Here is a 21,750-nt window from a genome sequence, read left to right on the forward strand (position 1 = left end):
TTGAAGAAAATGACTATCATTCCAATCTCCCTGAACAGGTACGGATAATTGCCATGATCTTGCTAATAATTTTTACATGCCACACTTTTTGAAGCTACTTTAAAAAACGGTGGACTGGGTGAGCTGTGTACCTGCTCAGTCTGCTGCCCAAGTGCTGTTAATGAGCAACTTTCAGGCCCCTCTGTGCAGGATCGTATCTGGGCAGCTTCTGTTTATGGGATGGGGTAGGACATGTTGCTCTCTGCCTTGAGTAGCAGAATGTATTGGGTCTGCCATGCTGAAAATGAATCTCAGAAACTTAATGCTGTGATTTCTGCTTGCAAGGATTTCTGCTTGTGCAACAGAATGTTCTCTCCCTCTCCTTTCCCCATCTAGTCCCTAAATCTGTTCTAGGGGTTCCCCCAACTCTCTAGAGCAAATTTGGGGAGGCCAGAGGATGTGCATGGGGAGGAGGGAAGGAGAGGGAGGAATGCCTCATGGCGCAAGCAGAAATCCTTGCACTAATGGGGTGTGTTAGTTGGATATTGCTGCCAGTGGACCAAAGGCCGAGAAGATGACAACTCTAGCCCTGAATAAAGTAAATCTCCCTGTCTCAGAGGCATCCTTGAATGTGTACCACTCAGACAAAATGACAAGACATGACCCTGCAGGAGATCTCAAGTATATGCTGTTTGTCTGGCTCTGATCCTGCCATGACTTATTTCTTCTTGAGGAGCCTCATCCTGCCCATATTAAACATGCTCTCCAAGGCCACTAGTGCTGCATCTATTTCTCTTTGTTCCATCCGCTCACTGTACATACAATTGTTAAAATTAGCTCCCTGAACTTGGAAGAAGCTACTACAAATGAAAGGATATGGTTCATATACTTCACATTTCCTTATACATCAAGGAGGCTCAGGGATGGACTTTTATTCATGAAGCAATTGTCAAACATCGGAAGTTATACATTATACAGCAGGTTAACATCTGAGTCTAATTAATTCAGATGAGCAGAGCTGTCCATATGACTAACTGGTGGGACGCAGGCAATTAGGCTCCAGAAATGATGCAAACTACTGAATAGTGCGTAATAGGATTTATTAACTCAAGCCAAATCTTCTGACTGCAATTAGGGCTTATGCTAAAAGCTCCACAGATGTATTTGTATAAGTGTTGGTACAATATAAACTCTTAGGTTTGAGAGAGTACCTTATTAAATTCAATTTGGAGAAGACGTATGACGCTTCATGTTTACAGAGTCAAAGTTGATAAATCCAGACGACTGGTGTATGAAAAAACCAATCTGAACTCTGGTTTGATCTTAAGTATATGCAGGGAAAAAATCCATTCAAATAATTGGCAGTGCCTTCTATGTAAATGTGTTTAGAAATGGATTTGGGTTGCATTTTCCTCTGAAAATCAGTGGGAATTAACTCAGGGTTTGAAGCCCATTGATTTCAAAGAGATTTGCAGTGCAATTGCATATGTGTTTTCTTGGAAACAAGTCACCTTGTTTTAACAAGACTTGGTCCCAACTAAGTGGAAATAAGATTGCCGCCTCGGCTATACCATATACCCACTTACCTGGGAGCAGGAATAGCAGGTGGTGAAGGCTGTGGTAGCAGACCTGACCTCCCAGCCCTGGCATCACTGCTGCTTACTAGGACAGTGCAAAGGCAGGACAGAGTGGTGGCAGTGTTGGGAGAGGGGAGTGTGGGCACACCAGTGGCAGCACTGGATTTGCACCACCCAGACCTCACTGCTGTGCCCCAGCTCAATAAAGGGCAGTGATGCTGGTGTTAGGAAGTCAGGTCAATTATAGTATCATTCCCTGCTGGGCATAAGGCTGTAGCACTGACCCCACTTACCTGGGAGTAAACCCTACTGAATTCAGTAGGACTTACTTCTGAGTAGGCATTGTTAGGCTTGCACTGTTCTATTTAATTCCATGTGACTTTTGAGAAGGCATATATAAGATTACACTGTAGGAAACATTTAATCCTCTCTGGGTTGCAGCCAATAACATCTTGTCACTTACTGTTTTCCTCACATTTCTTCAACTTCAAAGTTAAGAAAGTGGAATAAGTGTGTTATTCTACGCTGCATTCCCAAGGCTGGAATTGAATCCTATGCATATTAAATTGGGGATAAATCCACTGAATTCAGTGGGGTTTATTTTTGAATAAACATGTATAGGATTAGACTGCAAATTTCAATCTTATACTAGCTGCCCTGCCAAAAAGCAGGTATCCTTGGAGCAACAGAAATTAGCACCTACTTTTCATGATACTGAAGGCACAAAATCTTCAGCGACTGGGAGGTTATACATTTGGGGAAACATTCTAGCTACAGGGGTGGCAACAGTGGTCTAACAATGGTCCAGGCTTCCACCTGCTTGTCTTTGAGAAGGCTGGCTCTTTATACTTCCCTTTGTTATGGAGGTTTTATCTATTGAAATCACCTTGCATATTCACAGCTCAGAACAAATAATCATTGCAATCCTTCCTTTTCACCATGTGGCCTGCTCCAAGTTAGATAGCACACACTTTCAGTAAATCATAGTTGGAGGTCTGCAACTGCCAGAAAACTGCAGCACAGAGGGGTGGCTTGTAGTGGCCCTCCTGTGAAGCTACTGGCACCAGGAACTACGGTAATGTCTAAGTGTTAGCAAATACCTGGAACAGACAGACAGACCAGCTAGGCTGGTGGACACTCCCAGCAGCAAATTGCCTATGTGTTTATCTCCAAATTATCTCCAAATGTCTCATTGTAGACATTTTTAATTACATGTAAAAATAAACAGCTCCCCTTATGTGGAATGTGCTTTAGACTAACAAATGACATAAATTAACAAATAAGCATCAAGAAAAGAAAATAATAATAATAATCAGCAATGGTAAAAGGTACAACAAATGTTTCATTGGATCCATATCTCTTACTATATAATAAAATTGTAAGGCTGTTGTCATGCTGCCGTTTGCGTGGCTACTAACAGGACAGGACAGGCTGACACAGCTCCCAAACAAGAATGCTGCCATTGTGCATGTCATACTGACACTGATATTTTGACCTCAGCAGCCGAGGTGGAGGACAGCAGAGCAGAATGGATCCTGGGAATCTGCAGAATGGATCCTGGGAATCTGTCTCAGCCTGTCTTGCTTGTTCCTCTGCAGCTTGCCTGGGCCACAGTTTAGCATAGCTGTAAAGGGAGGAGCATGGTTTGACTGAGGAGGCAGACAAGCGAATGAGTTGCTGAGGCCAGCAAGGAGGTGAGGAGGAGGTAACTGGAGGCAGGTAGATGGAGGTGGGCAGGGTGGAAAGTAGATCAGATCAGTGCAGCTGCTTGTGGGAGAAGGTCAGATCCCCTGTTGCAGCTGCTTGTGGGAAGAGGTCCTTCTTCCCTTCATTCCCCTGCCCTGGCACCACCACTGCTATACCTGATGTGTGAGTGGACTGGGTGTCCTCAGCTTCAGCAATCAAAACCTGTAATCAAGGTTTTGAGTGATTTGTAAGGGGATGGGGTACAGGTCTGGGCAATCTGTAAAGTGAGGGGCATGCAGCTTGGATGATCTCTAAGGGAAGTGAGGAAAGGTGTTGGGTTGAATTTGTTTTACCAGCCTTCCTTCCCTCCCTCTCAGTCCCTTTTCCTTTATGTGTCATGTTCAGGCATTGGCGGTCCAAGCACTGGTTACCTTGAGATGGGATTACTCCAGTGTGTTCTGTATGAGACCAACCTTAACACTGATCTGAAAGCTACAGCTAGCACAGAACATGGCAGCTTTCTGTTAATGGGTGTGGACAGCAGATAACACCCTGGCTGAGGGATCTGCACTACTAGTGGGCCAAATGGAAGGTGTTGGTGCTGGTTTATAAAGCCCTAAACAGCTTGGGACCAGTTTACCCAAGGGATCATTTTATCCCACTATGTTCAAAAATGGAGGTGCTTCTAACAGTGTCATATTATGTCTGTTCTCAGGCCAACAGGAGCAGAGCATTTAGTGCAGCAGCATCAGTGTTATGGAGCTCCCTTCCCATGCATATTAAGAAAGCTCCCTCTGTTTTATCCTTTAGATGCTTGCTAAAAATGCCTCGTTTAACCGAGCTTCCCCTGAAGTGTAACCAGCTTTTGTATTATCCCTTTATTGGATTGCTGAATTGTTTTTAGCATGCTGAATGCTCATATTTATGCAATTCAGTTGTTCAGTGCTTATGGATAATTTTGAGTAGCGGTATGCAAAGTGGTATAGGCCTTTCAGCAGGGACTGCCTGGTTACTGACTGCTGCAAGCAGCTGTTGGTCTGAAGCGGAGTGCAAAAACACAGTAAATAAAACAAACAAACTACCGTTTCTTTTTTAGCTGGGCTCCGCTTCTGCAGTCTAGGCTGCAAAGCCAGTTCCTATAGGAAAAAATGGCACGTTGAAGAGGACTGGGGAGCTGTAATTTGAAATGGGTTGTTTCAGAGCTGATTTGATCATGTCAATTTGTACTCTTAATGGCAGTATTAGAACTAATTGCCCTGGCTGGAGTTCAATATCATGCCACTGGCCAGCTAGGATCTGCTGGAGTGTGATGTGCTCTGCTTAATTTGCATTCACAGTGTGCTTCATAATGATTCCTTGAGAAGTCGTACTGCGAGTGTGTAGGAACAGCCGAGCAGATTTGGAAGATGTGCTGCAAATGTTCATACACAAAAACAAGCAAGCAAGCAAGCAAACAAACAAAACCTTCACTACCCAGGCTAATGTAGGATGTCTGGAATTGCCAGGAAATAATGAAATTTATACTTGTTTCTTCGTTTCTTTGTTGTGTGAGTGTGTGCATGGATACTGTATACAGAAAAATCCAATGATGGAGAGACCAGCCTTTGGGGATGTAGAGTGGAGCTGTGCTTGATCGTTTCGTGCTGCCTTCTCTTTAGAATTCTCCCGCATCCCTTCATATTCCTCCATGTGTGATCTGAGTGTGATGCTGTCTTCTAAAAGCTCACCTCTAGGCAGTTAAGTGTGATGGGGCAGAATGAGGATGGGCAGGGCTTACAGGGACCTGGTTCAATGCAGCTTGTCTGCTTCTGGGGACTGAGTGCTTCTAGCCCAAGCAAGATCCATGCACCACCAGATTCCAAACCAGAACCCCTCTAAAACACAATTCATTTTTTGTTTAGTTTTCCTGAAAAAGCCACGTTCAAGTAGCACTGTGCCTTTTCTGTGCAACCTCTGTATGTGTGTTGTGACAATATTCTTCATCCGTCTAGAGAAGTTTGCTTACTTCTTTGCTTATTTATTTGGGAAAGGCACTTAAATTTATCTATTTAAAGCACAGCCAAGGCTGCTTACAGAAGATCAGCAGCAGAAAAGACAGCATTCTCTCCCCCCCCCCCCCGGCTTCAGGCTCACAATGTAAAAGACATGACTCAAAAGGAAAAAGGGATGGTGGGGTGGGAAGAAGTGGGGGGAAGTAAGTTCATGCCCCAGGTCCTGAAGAGATGATCTTGCCATGCTTGCTGCTTTTGGAATAGTATACCTGAGACTCAGACTGTTTATTCCCCCACAGCTGGCTTTTGAATCTGAGTACCCATGACAGTACTCACAACACAGGGCTATCCTTGGGAAATATTGAGAGAGATATTTTCCAATGCATTTCAATTTTCAATGGATGTTCAATGCATTCCCCCTCAAAGCAGCTTCAGTCCAAAAGCATAACCCAAGCCACAGTCACCTTGTGTGTACATTTGAGGTCGCCATTGCACATGCGTGGATGACAGCACATGTGCAGGGGACAGCTTCAGGGATAGGAGTTGCAGTGGCAGTCGATCACTAATGGTCCATGGACCATGGCCTGTGGAGAAATAGAATGGCACAATAGGATGTGGGTGCCTCTCTTATTTCCTCTGTTAGATGATAGCTCACGCTTCACTGAGTGCTTCCCAAATAGGCCTTCAGAAGCTGAGCAATTTAGCTGTTGTGAGATGAAAAGAAGCAAAAGGGGGTCCATATGACTGACAACAAGAGTGAGGTTTATTCCATCCTCTACACTGAAATGGAGAACACACATGCTTCCCCAAGGCTATAAAATAGCCAAGGCTATTTTGCAACTGCAGCTGCAGCATCACCCAGTACTGTGTAACAATAGGGTCTTTCCAGATTACAGCTTTTTTGAAGGAGCACACAGTCAGCACTCGGGGGTGATGGAGAATCCCTTTTCTCCAAATGAAAGGCATCCTCAGGAGTCTCCTCAAGTGACAGGATCTCCTGGAGGAGAGCTTCTGGGGGTGATCACAGTACACTGAGATTTATAGCAGCTGGCAGGTTGACATGGGAAAGAACAGTCCTTCAGATTCCCTGAGGTTCCTCCAGAAGATTGTCTAGTGAACATTCTGCCTACTTTGCTTGGTCAAAGCTTGCACAGAGATTATACAATGCCCAGTCTTCATTGAAGATTCATTCTGATTTATTTGTGTGGAGATTACAGTATATGACTTCCGGTCAATTTATCCCACACATTTCAGTGCATTTTACAATCTCAAAAGTATGTTGATCGATTGTTGTTTTTTTAAACTGAGATTGTTGTACCAGAACTCTTTAATCCACTTTAAACAAAGCTAAATATCTGGAATGTGACGAATCTCTTCCACAAAATAGTGACAGTCTGGAAGAGACCCAGATAAGCTCCAGCTCTTGTAAATAGACTGGGAGCTCTTTATGCTCTGGCAAGATATGCTCCCAATTACCAGTTTAGGATTTATATTTCAGCAACCCACTGACAATATTTTTCAGAAACCATTTCCATAAAAAAGCTCTACTGTACTGTGTTTCCACCCCCCAATGTAAACCACCTAGGAATCCTTCTGGGTCAAAAATCAGGATAGAAATCAATTGATAATCTTTTTAAAAATCCAGACAAGATGCTGGTAGCTAAATTCTGGGGATGTCTAACACAGTGCTGTTTGCTGTTGTGGCTCTTTGGGTTGTGAGCAGTGGTCTTTCCCAACATAGTTGTTGGTGTTTCTCTAGGATGGAGATGACTGAGATTGAGTCAAGGATCTTTGGCATTTAAGGCCTGTCCTCCTGGAGAACGGAGATGTGGCCCTTTCCCTTTGTCTGCATCAGCCCAGATATTGCTCTCTGCAGAGTACAACAGCTGGAAGGCCAGCAGAGCTTCAAGGAAGTCATTTGCTCACCAGAAGGCTTCATCAAGATGCATCTTCAGATGCAGTCCTGGTCTTATTAAAACCAATGGGTAAACTCCCATAGATCTTAATGAGATGGCAACTTGGGACTCTGGTTACCAGTGTCTTCAGTGCATGGCTGGACCAAGACATTTTCCTGTTTATGGTATGTATAGCAAGCCATGAGGCACACACACCTCTGTCCTAGGGCCATAGGAAGAGGCTGCCTAATAGTATTGATCAATCAAGCTCAGTACTGGCAACCTTGACTGGTGGTCGCTCTCCAGGTTATCAAGCGGGGTCCCACCTAGAGATGCTAGGGACTGGAACTAGGACCATCTGCTTGCTCTACCAGTGAGCTATGGCTCCTTCTCCACAAAAGATTCCTGCACTGCAGTGGGTTGGACTAGATGAGCCTCGTGGTTCCTTCCAACTCCGCAATTCTGTCTCCCCACTCCTGTGCACCTGCTGACTCACTTTCCCATTATGGCAGAGCCAGTCCTCCCTGAGATCTTTCATCTTTCAAATCAGTTGAAGTTGGAAAAGTGGATGCACTTTAAAAATAGGGTTCTAAAAATAGAATCCTCCATAATTCACAACAGGTCAGGTGATCTGGCTTTTTACCATGCTTCCTCTCGCTTTGTTCAAACCTGTTGTTTTTATGACACTGCACAGCAGCACAATAGCTAAATATTAATATAATTGGGAGATTCTGATTGAAGGTATCCAAGGAAATGGAATTTCTCCTTGAGCAATTGATAGTTGGCTCTGTAACGCCTATAGAAATGGACCTGAAAGGAGACCATCATCTTAGGCATAAAGGTAAAGGGACCCCTGACCATTAGGTCTAGTCGTGAACGACTCTGGGGTTGTGGCGCTCATCTTGCTTTATTGGCCATGGGAGCCAGCGTACAGCTTACGGGTCATGTGGCCAGCATGACTAAGCCACTTCTGGCGAACCAGATCAGCACACAGAAACGCCGTTTACCTTCCCGCTGGAGTGGTACCTATTTATCTACTTGCCCTTTGACGTGCTTTCAAACTGCTAGGTTGGCAGGAGCAGGGACCAAGCAACGGGAGCTCACCTTGTCACGGGGATTTGAACCACCGACCTTCTGATCAGCAAGTCCTAGGTTCTGTGGTTTAACCCACAGTGCCACCCGCGTCCCTCATCTTAGGCATACCTACCTTGTAAACAGCTTTGAGATTTCATTGCAATCAAGCAGTATATACATTTTGTTACATAAATAAATATCAGGGATTCCATTGAATTGATTGGAATTTGATGACTGCCAACATGAGCATGTTCTATACTTCATTACAAGTGCCTCCAGTCCTGTTCATATTTCTTATGTAGGAAGCATGCATGAGATAGGCTGCCCAGCTATGAAAGGCACATACAATCAGTCTCCTGTTGGAAATCCATTCAGCATCTGCAATAGCTGAATTGTCACACAAGCTCCATGTTCCAAAATAGCAGGCCTCTGAATGTCAGATGCTGGGAATGGACAATAGTGGAGAGCTGGCATGACTAATGACTTGACTAATGACTTCACTGCATGCCCTGCGTGTTATTTTCCCAGAAGCAGCTGGTTGATCACACTGCTGGAAACAAAATGCCAGACTAGATAGACAATGTCCTGATTCAGCAGGACTCATTTTATGTACTTAATCTCTCCATAGACTTTTTCCTTTTCTTTCTGCTTTGCTTTGTTGAATGCCCTGTAGCTATTTCAAATTTACTGTAAACCAACTTGAACATTCCAGACACTCAGATCTGTCTGCATGACTAAATTATGCCAGAGTTTGTTCTGAAATATACTATCGATGCATGCTGCCCCGATCTCCCAGCGGTGCGAGATTCTAGGGGGTTCTTGGTGGCTTGCCCAGGGTTCCTGTTTCCTTTTGGAAATGAGGCACAGCTGAGACTGTGGTGTCTTTATGATAGATGGTTTATTTACACACACACATATATATACAGGGTGAGTCCTTTAAAAGAGGCCCCGTGGATACAGAGTACACATGTTCCACAGGGCCTCTTTTAAAAGACTCACCCTGTACAACCTGAGCCTATGATGGAGCGGTTTGCAGCATTAATACTGCAAGAGGGTCTTGCTTCTCCTATAGTTGTAGCCTGGGATCCAAACAGCCTATACCAGACTGCAACGCGTTCTCACATCACAGCCAACACTGAAAGCCCAGGAATTTGGTGTGTATGTGTGTGTGTGCTCCCTCAACCTGCTCTCTTGCCTCATCCATCCCCATGATGGATGAACCCCACCTCCCTCTCTAGGGTTGTCAGAGCATCATCTTTGACACACCCATGGTGCTTGTTGTGCAACCCACCCTGGTGTTATCAGATACCCAGAAGGTGATATTTCACCAGTCCTGGCCACCTCTCAGAAGACATAGTCACCTCCCCCTTCAGTGGTCCAGGAGGATCCACTATGCCAGCTAGGCATAGTGAGAGATTGCAGAAACACCCTAAGATGGGTGCACCTCATTCCTATACCAAAGGTGTGTGATGGTGTTGCAACAACATCCAAAGTTTGGGCAGTTAAAAGCACCCGCCTTTTGTTGCAGCTGTAGTTAGGATTAACCATGTGCATTGCCTGAAACCAGTGATTTGCATATGTACCAAAGTGATCTAAACATTAACGCCTTGGGAAAGAATCCTTCTTCAAGGCTTTTGTTTTTTCAGCAACGGGGAGCCAGGACATCTACTATTCTACCACTCTTTAAGTTCATACGCTGGCACAATAAAATGCCCACTTCAGCAGGTTATGCCTGGGACTGACTTAGATCCCCCCCCCAGTTGAATAGGTACTTGGTGGACTCCTAATTTATGATATGCCAAAAATAGATGTTCACTGGAGCACCAAAATCCTTCTCCCACCTTGTACAGGCACCTTTGAAGGGCAGGAATAAAACATAGTTCCTTTCATTGGATCACCCTGATGAATATCTATTGCCCAGTGCCATCGCTGTATTGTAGAAAATTCGATGACACTCATAAAAGCGGCCCAGGACATTCTGGCATCTCCAGGTTTTTTCAGCACATCAGCCTCTTCTTATGACATTTATGGCTTCCCTTAAGGGACTCTGGGAATTGCAATTGGTGTTCGCATTCACAATGTTTATCAGATTCCTATTACGAACCTCTCACAACACTATATATATATATCTATCCTGCAAGATTTCTTGCATGATCAGGCACGTTTTCACACATGTAATTTAAATCACCTTCTGAGATTTCCTCATGCTCTTTAGAAGAATGTGTCATCGTATAAATCGAAAGCACTGGTGGGGGCTGTACGTCCCGCCGCCGCCAAGATTTCCCCTCTTTCTGTGCCAAAGTACAATTAAAATACAATACAGAACAACAATACAGTCATTAAAAGCCAGTAAAAATTAATCACAGGCACAAGCCCTTGAATGTAACATGTATGGCAAGCAAGAGGCTGGGGCAAAGAGTCAAAGCTCTCAAGCCAAGCAGGGAAAAGCCCCCACCCTGGCTCCTCACCTTGAGGGTTTCCCTGGAGGTCCCCAGAGTTTAACTGGACAGGGCAGAATGGTGTGCCTTCTCTGGTTAAAAGAGGAGTTTGTGACTCTGATCTCCCTATCTCAAGGGTGCCAACTTGAATAAAATATTGGGGGAGCCCAGGTCTGAATGGAAATGCCCATCAACGGGGGGGGGGGTGTTCCAATTATTTTATTGGGGCGAAGGGACCTCAGCCCCTAGGATTGGCTCCTATTCCCCACCTTGTCATTTCCCCAACATAAATCCTCCTAGGCTGCGATTTGCTGGGGGGAGGGCTGGAGAAAGAGGCAAATCTAAGGCAGCAATCCCCCCCCCCACCTTCTTCTGCTAGTGGTAACTTTAGAGGGGTGGGCGCGACTGCTCACGGCAGCCGCCCACAGCGAGGGGAAGGGTCGGCAAGCCTGGGCTGCGAGCCTGATCTCCATCCTGCCTCTTCCTTCACCAGCTGAGTTCCCGTCTACTTTTGGCCCTCGGCTGACTCTCTGCACATGCTCAGAAGCAGCCATTGCCGTTTCCAATTAACCCGGGTCTTGTGGCTAGGAGAGCTCTCCCGCCCCGATCTTCCCAAGGCACAGATCGCCCCCCGACCCCCCCCCCAACTTCCCCATCCCTTCTATCCGGATCTCTCCTCCTGCCTCTGTGAGACACGAGCCAGCGAGAGTTTGAGCGACTAGCTAGGGCTGCCGAGGGGCTGGGATGAGCTGAGGCCCCTCCGGCGGCTGCTCGCCTCCCCAGACCCCGTAGGAGGCGAAGAGGATCCGCCAGGAGCCGGAGGGGGGCGGAGCCAGAGCGGCGTCGGGGGGCGGGAGCGAGCGAGGGGCGGGGGGCGAGAGCAGCCGAGCAGCCCCGACCCTGCTCTGCCGCTCGCCGCCGCCCCTGCTCTGCCCGACGGGGTCGCCTTCGCTGCAGTGGGAAGCGGGCGGGCGGGGGCAGCGGCGACGGCGGCCGGATCCCGCGGCAGGCAGGCAGGCAGGCAGGCAGACAGGCAGTTCTCCTCCCCACGGCGGCGGCGATGCGGGCGGTCCTTGCCCTGGCGGCTCTGCTGGGCAGCCTGCTCCTCTGCCTGTGCCTCGGGTGGCTCTCCGCCGATGGCTCCGGCGGCGCGAGGTACTGGAGGGGTCTTGCCTGGGGGGCTGCTGGGGGTGGCGGGATCCCACGCGGCGGGGATGAAGTCACGGGGATAGGGTCGGGAGAGAGGCCAGCTCCAGCTTCTCTGCACGAGGGAGGCTTCCCCAAGGCAGGGGGCGCGCGTTTTTTGCGGGGGAGGGGGGCATGCACGAAGGTGCCCAGGTCTTTGCTGTGGCTGGACTGGGCTCCTTCCTCCCGCCACTTAATGCTCCCGGCTGGCCAACTTGGGTTTGTCTCGCTTGCTTGCCAGGGGCTGGGAGAAGGAGGTCAGGGCGACGACGGGGGGCACCCCCAGGGTGATGCGATCTCTCCGGGCGCCGTCGGCACCTGCCCAGCTGGAGCCTCCCTTGGCCACCAACAGGTAAAAAGGCTGAGCTGTGTTGTTGTGGTTGTTGTTGAAACGGCTTTTCTCGTCTTCGTGTTGGGTTGGACCGAGAAGGGAGAGTTGCGCTGGTCCAGCGTGAGAAAGGCAGCTGCGAACATCTGGATTGTGGACCAGCAGTGTTCCAAAAAGGGCCGATCATCTTGAAAACGCCCACGAGTTCCTGATATTGTGGTTGGTCCCTGATTGTCCTGCTCTCACTTCGAGATCCCAACTCTCAGGGGTCAACATATGGTGACCTTACTTTTTCTTTTCTTTTTTTTGCAAAACATTGTTCTTGTCTTTTGGCTTCACCAACAGCGGTGAAAAGCTTGGTGGTAGATTATCTTATCCCTGTATTATTTCAGTTACTTTTAAAATTGCATTTTAAAGTGTTAATGATATATTGCAACTGAAGCAGCACAAGGAATCATTTGTTCATTTCAAAATTTGTAACTGGTGGTGGAAAGCAGATTCCTTTCCAGGAAAAAATGAAATCAGAATTATTTCCCATTTAGGTTAGCAGAGGAGCCATCTTCAGCTTTGAAGATATTCTACCCCCACTTTTGTTTTCTTTATTCTTTCTTACTTACTTTATCCATCATCTTCGCTTCGCTTCAATCCTTTCTGCTGTGAGTCACCATCCTCAAGCTCAGGTGTTTCTCTTTCAAACACTTTAGCTGTGATCCACGAGACCACAGTAGTTTTTTTCTTGAGAAGTTTCTTGCCGTCTCAACCCACTCATTAAACTCCCACGGCATAAAAAACAAAAATAGTTTTAAGATTTGGTGTGAAAACTTGCAGAAATGGGAAATGTCACCAGAGTAAGATGAACAGTTTTACACAATTTGACCTTTGGAGAGTTCTCAGGTCCAGCCCCCGCCTGCTTTTAGAATCCCAGCAGTTTGTGACTACAACTCTATACCAGCCTCCCAATCCCATTTAACCAAGAGTCTTACTTCTGAGTAGACATGTATATGTTTGTACTGTAAATAGCCAGTTAGGTTCAGGATTAAGAGGAAGATTCTGAAAAAGTTTTGCATGAAGAGAGAATTCAGATTGAAAATATTCTTGTGTGGGCAATATTTTCCAGCTGTATGGGATTGGTAAGGTTTCTTTTGGGTCTCTGTTTCCATTGTTTGGTTCTACTGTTTTTAAACCTAGTAGCTTTTATTGTAGGATTGTAAATTGCCTTGAGATTCATGTAGTTCATATAACAACAAAATGCTGTATTGCCTGGAATGGTCTTTTTGAGAAGATGCTTCAGAGTACTGTGATCATTTGGGTATATAAGGGGTGAGACAATCTTTCAGGTAAACTGGTCCCAAACTGTACATAGGGTTTTATCCACCAAAGCCAATACTTTGAACATAGCCTAGTAGCCGATTGGCAGCCAGTGCAATTTCTCCAGCAATAGAGGTAATGAGCAGTTGAGTCACTGCATTTTGCACCAGTTGCAGCTTCCAGAATCCAGATCAACCTCAAGGGTAGCCCTGCATAGAACACATTGCAGTAACCCATCCTGGAGGTTACCAGTGCATGGACGATAGAATCTATAGGCAAGATCAATACAGCCAGGGAACTGACCAATGTTAAGTCTATCGAGCTTGGAGCTGATCACCATGCAAACTCCATCCCTTAACTGAGGGCTAAACAGAATGTAAGGGGTGGGTTATCTGGTTTGGAGCCTTGCATTACAACACTGATGGATGAGCTCACGCTATGCCTACTAACAGTTTGATCAGGGCTTTAGAGAGGAGTTATTGCCTTTGAGTGGGTTCAGCAGCAGGCTCAGACTCCACACCCAGAAGATCTGAATCCCTTTTCTGATGCTAGCAACAATTTCTGATTCTCAGGCAGGTCTACAGGTTATTCTTCTCCTGTATTTTGGGTGGCTTGGGGGCTTTCTCTCTATATTTACATACCGCTTTTCCTCCAAGGAGCTCAAGTTGGTGTTGATGGCTCCCCCACATCCCATTTTATCCAACAACCTTGGGCGTTGAGTTAGGCTGAGAGATGGTGGCTGGTCCAAGGCCACTCAGTGAGCTTCATGACTGAGTTGGGATTTGAAGCCAGGTCTCCCAGCTCCTAATCCAACACCCTAACCACTACTTCACTCTGGTGTTCAGTTCCATATGTGACAGGATTCTCCTCAACTTGACATTATAGGCTGCTCTGCATTGGTTTTAAGTCTCCCAGGAGAGAGACTCATTCTTCTTATGTAGCTAGTTCCTCAGGTGATCTGTGCCTTTTGCAAGTATTTCCCCCCCAGCATTCAACTGACATTTTTCTATTACTAAAGCGCTTGCTTCTACAGCACTTCCAATATCAAATAAGCCTTCTCACCTAGATTTTGATGCTGATTAAAGGTATAAACGGAGGCCTTACAAGTCTTATTCCATTACAATTAATAAAGGATTTGCCAAGTTAAGCCGAGCAGTGATTTCTTTCTTTCTTTCTTTTTATTTTTAAGCCATGGCACAGAACATCCATTTTCTTGGTCAAAACCCTTTTACAGTAAAATAGAATGTTTTCCTGTCTCTTTGGCCTTCTGTGACTTCTGTATTTTCAAATTACTTTAGGGTTCAAAAGCAGTGAAGGACTGACAATATTTATTTCATTCTGTGATTGAATGTTCAACATTTGCTGCACTTCTGTAGAACACTGGGGACACCTCCAGGGGCAATAATTGTCAATCCACTTATATAAATTTCCCAACGGCTTTTTGAAGAGTTCCTTTTGTTTGCTTACATCTAGTGTTTAATTGTGTGGAAGCAAAGATAAGAAAATACTTTGCACAAAAAAAGCAACCACAGGAGCAGCAATGCAACAACAAAAGCCTTTCCTGGTAAGCCTTTCCCTACTAGGATGCCAGGTGCTGAACTGCAGGACACACAAACAGATGTGGTGCCTCTTACAGTCCCCCCCCAAAAAACATTCTTGACTCTCCTGTCAGTTTCCATTAAAGTTTGTAATGTGCATGTTGTAGGAGCAGCAGTCAGGCAAGAGAGATTAACTGACTAATAAAGAGGGGAAAGCACCTGTTTCCAGGGATGAAACATTACATCGATATAATGCACTGGAGTTATTTGACTAAAAATTATGGCTGATTATTGTAGAAGTGTTAGCAAAGTCACTTAAGTAATGCAGATGGAGTCCAGTGAAAAAAGAATCTTTGTAACACTTTATTGAGGAAAACTGAGGAAAATGGTGCAAAATTTGAAGAGAAAGGGACAGAGGGTTTCAGTCCTTGTTTTGGTCAACCAAATATACAGAGGAAAACACTCTCAGGACATTTGCCACCTCAGTGAACCAGCCAAATGGGTGGCGTATAAATAATAAAGTTGTTGTTGTTAAAGAGCATGCCACTCTGGTTGCTAAGCAATACCTGATGATTGTGTGAAATTCTTTCCACCAGTTGTCTACCCAGCAGCATGCTGCCACTCCTATTTCTAGGCCCTGTGTGAGCTGTCTCTTCCCTTCTCCATCCTGTCTCCTGACTATCTCTTCATCTCATTCCTCTACACCCCGTTTATCTATACCTCCATATCCTCTATGCCCACTTTTATTATTTTGTTTCTATTTTCTTGCTCAACAGCTCCTCTATAACACACAACCTCTCCAGGTACTCGGCCAGGCAAGAAGGGTTTTCTCCAAAACTGACACTGCACCTCCCGCACAGCCCCTGCCCTGATATTTGACCTTCCACAATGACAGACTTTGCCTTTAGAGCTTAGAGTGCTTATAAACATTCTATGACATCACAGCAGCTCAAGCAATGACCTGGCTTGTGCGTGGACACAAGAAACAGGGATGGTGTGTGCTTATATGATTGTTATTTTTTTCATGGCTCCTGTCTACAACAACAGACCCTTTTGGAGAGGCTGTGAAATAATTAACCAAATGTAATTAATTATTAAGCATGCTACAGAGACCTCTATGTTCTTTCTTCTGTCAGAACGTTGTACCCCTGAGGGTAAAATAGTTATTACAAAGAATGGGAATAGTTACTTAGCACATAAGTAATGGACTGCAATATACATTGCTCAGCAAGCCTGGCAGCTGTGCTAAATTGACTGCCATCATTAACACTCTTATTTCCTCCCAGACTATGTCTTTTAGACACATTATGAAATAGCCTTTCCTGATAGAACTGATATGCCGGAAAGCATCGGCCAGCTATCCCCACATTTCTCCTGCAGGGGTGTTGACTTCTGAACTCTCCCTTCTATAGCTGTCCCTTTAACAGGAATAAATAGGTGATTATGGCCACATTCACACGCTGCATTTAAAGCACTATGATACGACTTTAAACAGTCATGGCTCTCCCAAAGAGTTCAAGGAGCTGCAGTTTTTTTAAAAAAGGGCTGAGAGTTAAGAGACTCCCCCCTTCCCCTCCCAGGGCTACAGTTCTCAGAGTGGTTTCACAGTCAATCCTGTAACAGTTACAGTTCCCTGTAACTCTAGGAATTGTCATTCTCAGAGGGGCACACCGGTCTCTTAACAACTCTCAGCACCCTTCACAATCTGCAGCTCCCAGAATTCTTTGGGGGAAGGAACCATGGTTGTATAAGGTGGTATCCTAGCACTTTAAATATATGGTGTGAACGAGGGGTATGTTCAGCCTCACTTGCGGCCAGTCATACATATCTTCTGTCAGTCATACATCTCTTCTGCTAAAGGGGCAGAAAATAATCCCCACTCCTCTTTTCTTCCTGAATGACATCTCTACACCCCTGAAAAGCGCAGGAGAGGTGGAACTTAGCAGGGACCATGCTTGTCTTCCAAACGCAGAAATACTCTTGAAGAATCTGTGGACCCCATTATGGAAATTAAGTTTGTCAATGTGGTCAATTATCTCAAGTCAGTGTTCCACCTCAGGCTGTGTTGTGGGTGAGCTTGGGGGTTGGCTTATTTGTGCCAAATTCCATCCCAGCGCAATCCTGTATGATACTCTGCATGATCTTAAGGTTCCCATGCCACAGCTGCTACCCCTCTACTCCTGTTTCCCCTAATCTAGTTGCATAGGCCGCATCTTCCATCCTGTCTCTTGCATGTTCAGAAAGCACTCCCTGGATCTGAGGACAAAAGGCACCTCAGCTTCTCTGGAGCACATACCTTTGGAATAAGGTGCGATCCCTTTAAGCCCAAGCAATTCCCCCAGTCCAGCAGAGCTGGAGGCACCCACCTTGCTGCTCAGGACCACATAGATTTGCAGGTGGCTTCTGACACATCAAGGAAATCTGTGAGGCCTGCTGCCTTAGCCAGATCTTGAATGCACAGTGAGCTATCCATGGTCCTGACTCTTAGTCAGCAGATCCATGCTTTGGCTCCTGGCTGGCCAGAAGGCCCCTGCGAACCACAGCAGGAGACCAGAGCATGGGCAGGAGTGAGTTTATTTCAGAGCAGCGCTTAGGGCTCATCTACACTTGTCCCATGATTCCTAAGCACGGGCTTGAGAGGTCTTCCTTTTGTCTCACTGCTTTCCCCGGGAAAACACTGTATACAGTGGTATTTCAGGTTAAGAACTTAATTCATTCTAGAGGTCCGTTCTTAACCTGAAACTGTTCTTAAACTGAGGTACCACTTTAGCTAATGGGGCCTCCTGCTGCTGCTATGCCGCTGGAGCATGATTTCTGTTCTCATCCTGAAGCAAAGTTCTTAACCCAAGATGCTATTTCTGGGTTAGCGGAGTCTGTAACCTGAAGCGTCTGTAACCTGAAGCGTCTGTAACCTGAGGTACCACTGTACTGCCAAACTGGAACAAACGTCAATCAGTTTTTCTGAGGGTTTCCCAGGGCAAGCAGCAGGTGAGAGCTGGGAGGGCTCACCCTCCTTTGTGTGGAATAAGACTTAAGATCTTGATATAGGGGTTTGTGTTGTTGTTTTTTCTTCTTTTTCTTTTTCTTCTTTTCCTGTTGTCTTATGTTTATTTAGATTAGGTTGACCTTTATTGTATTCTATGTTGAAAGCTTTTTTAAAAAAGAAAAGCATTGATTGCATGAAATTTCAAGAAAACAGAAATGTGAACGAGTCCCCTGTTGCAGTACATGCAGTGTGATGCCTCATTCTTAGAAATGACAAGGTTCCCTTATGCAGAGTTTGCTTCACCCACCTTGAGCAGGCTCTGCGCGGATGAGTGAGGGGTTCTGGGGAAGAGCACATCATCCCATCCTCGCCAGCTGCTGAACCCAGAGTAGCTATCAATTGAATTCGGCATTCAGTAGTGTTCTTGCCCCTCCAGGCAGAGTTCTGATTTGATTAGGCTCTCTTTTCACTGAGCTTGCTCATGTAATCTTGCTGCACCTGAGTTATAGAAGAAAATAAGCTTGGTGCTTGAAGAGGAGGGAGATCACAGCCCTGAGGCTTCCTTGCTTCGCTTTATAGTCTCTGTGGACATCACCTTATTACCAAGCAATGGCATAGTTCAGTAATTTTAGATTCTTGAGTTAATGGCCTTACAAAGGCTCTCTCTTTTAGGGGATAATTACTTTCCTTTGAAATGTGGTCATCCAGCCCTGCCGCTGTTGCATTTGAGGGGCCTTCCTGCTTCTGCTGTGTGGGGCCCTGGACCTCTGTCTCAGAGTCTGGCCCTGATGTCACTGCTGTTTCCCAGACTTTGGAGCACATGCTATCAGTTGGCCACCCCTGCCTTAGAGGAGAGTGACTTGTTGATGATCCTCACAACAGCATTTTCCAAGGGTCAGTCTCTTCTTTTCCCATGGCTGGAATGAGCCCTCGAACTTTGGGTAATGCACAGGAGCCTTTACTTATGGCAAATATGCAACGCTATCAAGTTTATGGAACAGGCAGGGCCAGCCCTGCCATTAGGCAGAATCAGACAGCGGCCTCAGGCACTGATTTTGACTGCCATGAATTGGCAGCAAAACTTTTAGTTACTTAATTGATTATTGTGACTGTATTTTGACTGACTGGGAACATGGAGGATACTTGTGGGATTTTCTGCCTTAGGTGCCAAATGAATTTTATTGGCCTTGTGGGGAGGAGCGGGGAAGCACTTTCTGCTGACCCAAACCAGCTTGGCTTTGTTTAAAATGTCCTGAGATTTTTCTGGATTTGCTGCAGAAACTGGAATTCAGAATGCTAAATATGCTTATTAATTCCCATTCCAGTGGCTTAACTAGTTTGAAGGTTTGATCTTGCTTGGGGCCATCCCCACTATTAGGAAGAATGAGGCAACTGCCACAGGCAGTAGTTGCTGGGTGGGGTGTGTAGGAGCAACATGTTGGAAGGCAGATCTGAATGTCTCACTAGGCCTACTAGCCTGCCATCCTCAGATGTTCCCCCATTGCCAATGTCAAAGACAGATTCAACTGCCAATGCAGTTGCCTTCTATACATGGACTGTGGTGGAAGGAGTGGAGTTCAATGGTAGGGCATCTTCTTTGCATGCAAAAGTCCTAGGTTCAATTCAATGGTCTGACTCAATATTGAGAAGCTTCCTAGGAGTTCCATATTGATCTTTGCATCAGACAGCAAAATGTCTTGAGCCAGCCATGGGGCTTGGGAAGGAGATGCCTGCCCATGATGTCTGGCTTCAGTAACCTTTCATTGGCCTAAAACATTAGTGACAATTCCATTGGGGGAAGGGGGGAGAGTGGGAAGAGAGTGTCAGACAACCTCTTACACAGTCGCCGTGATTAATGTCGGAAGACAATTTGTTACTTCTGCCGTTTAAGATTTTACAGTCCATTTCACTGAGCATTTAGATTGCATATTACCTTATTAATCAAAGTGTCACGAACCCTAAAACAGCAATGCAGTCTCATTATCTAATTCGACAAAATTAGTGGCAGAATACTTAAGAAGTTAAAAGCATGTATCCTATTGGGGAACAACAATTGGTTTATAATGGCCATGGAGTAGCTGACTTAATAAAAATGGGAGAGAATGAAGAATGAATAGCAGTGTTAGAAATAGAAGAACATGGTAGGGTATTTTCAAAATTTATACATATTTTGTCACTTTGGGGAGTGTCCAAACTGTAACATGGGGTAGGGAGCCTCAGGCCAGTGGCCAAATGAAGCCCTCCAGTTCCTTCTATCTGGCCCCCAGGCCTCTTCCCAGACCACACCCCTCATTGGCTCTACTTTTCACCCACCTTGGGTGTTTTCCCATGGCTGGAATGAGTCCCTGAACTTTAGTTAATGCCCCTTGTTTGTCTGGGATGGGTGATAGAGAGTTGTATGTGCAGAAACTAGCCTACATACAAAGGTATGATAACTTCCATTCTTCCACCCATTTCCCCTCTGGGCCTGCCGTCCATTGCCATGTGGCCCCAGGATGGTTACACAGAAGGGAATGCGTCCCTCAGGCTAAACAACACTCTCCTCCCCCCCCCCGGCTGTAATAGCAAGTGAATCCTGGATTTGGGAAAGAAGGATCATAGTTGGGGTAACTATGTGGGTGTCTATCCAGTCCATATGCCAAAATCCAGCTGCCTGTGTGCCAAGATAGTGCCAGGCACTTGAGACAAGTGTAGAGTCCAGAAGGAGAATTGTAGCCAGCAATCAGGGAATCTATCAGCTCTTTCCAATAGTTTTTGAAAGGAGAGGGGAAAGAGTGCAAATATAAAGAGCATGTATTGTGAGCTGGCACAGTTTTTGACTTCCCACTTGAAATCCAGAAGCTAAGGCGACTAGAAGTAATGAGTTTTAGGCAGTATGAGAGTCAAGGCTAAGAAAGAAGGGAATGCTAATATGCAGAAAAGGTCAAAGTCACCCAACCTTTGAAAACTGGAGATTATATTGTGATTGGGTAAGAAAGCATTGGACCAGGAAATATAATATTACCCAGCTTTTGGGAATCATTGGCTACCGCAGAGGAACTGCAGCACACAGAGCTCATTTTTCATGTTATTAGCTTTCATTTTTTCCCCTAGAGGTGGCAGTCATTTGTACTCCCATGCACTCAGAAGGAAACTGAAAGCGAGATCCATGTTGTGTGTTTCCCAAGCACAAAATGTCAGGAATGGCTCCTGGATCTCAAAAACCCGAAGAACAAGAGCAAAATGATAGGTGGCCTGGAGACCGGAGCAGAACTAAGCTGAGTGACACTGGGCTGTTTGCATTTCTACTATAAGTAATGATGGATTTTATTTAAAGCCTGTCACTACTCTTAGGACACTCTAAGGCTCGTTGGCTGTGGAAGATGGAGCTTCTTTGCTTCAGTCCCATTTCTGCTTTACACTCTCCTCCAAAATATTTGAGCGGGCACACCTGTTTCTCATGACAGCATAACACATTTGCAATTCTTGCACAACCTCATGCTGGGATAGCTGTGAACTCGTGCTGTTCATAAGCAATTGCATTCTAGCATGTTGACTTGGTCTGCTTGCACTGTCCCATTAAAGCTATTTAATAGAGATACATTCAGAGATAAACTCAGTGTGTGAGTTTTATGGTTGTGTGTGTATCTCGGAGCCAATTTTCAACACTACTTTATTTTCACTTTATTTTCTCTTGTATTCTTGTGTGCTTGTCATTCATTCCTACTGTGAAGATGAAAACTATGTATTTGGAGACATCATTGCCAGGGGAATGAACAGCGGTCT

General features: G+C 45.6%; 1 protein-coding gene across 2 annotated transcripts in view; it reads left to right on the forward strand.

Annotated features, from left to right (window-relative positions):
• Positions 1-11,527: 11,527 nt before the first annotated feature.
• ST8SIA6 (ST8 alpha-N-acetyl-neuraminide alpha-2,8-sialyltransferase 6) overlaps positions 11,528-21,750 on the forward strand; it is a 41,262-nt gene continuing 31,039 nt past the window's right edge. The window contains exons 1-2 of one of the 2 annotated variants that reach the window (XR_014517574.1): positions 11,528-11,795; positions 12,067-12,177. Coding sequence is in view for 1 of the 2 variants with exons in the window: in XM_083467572.1 (XP_083323698.1) it covers positions 11,701-11,795; positions 12,067-12,177 (206 nt within the window). In the remaining variant the exon portion in view is untranslated. The remainder of the gene's footprint in view (positions 11,796-12,066; positions 12,178-21,750) is intronic. The other variant, XM_083467572.1, reaches the window with a different exon arrangement.

The sequence above is a fragment of the Podarcis liolepis genome (genome assembly GCF_965112155.1).
Source record: "Podarcis liolepis genome assembly, chromosome: 12".
NCBI classification, from domain to species: Eukaryota; Metazoa; Chordata; class Lepidosauria; order Squamata; family Lacertidae; genus Podarcis; species Podarcis liolepis.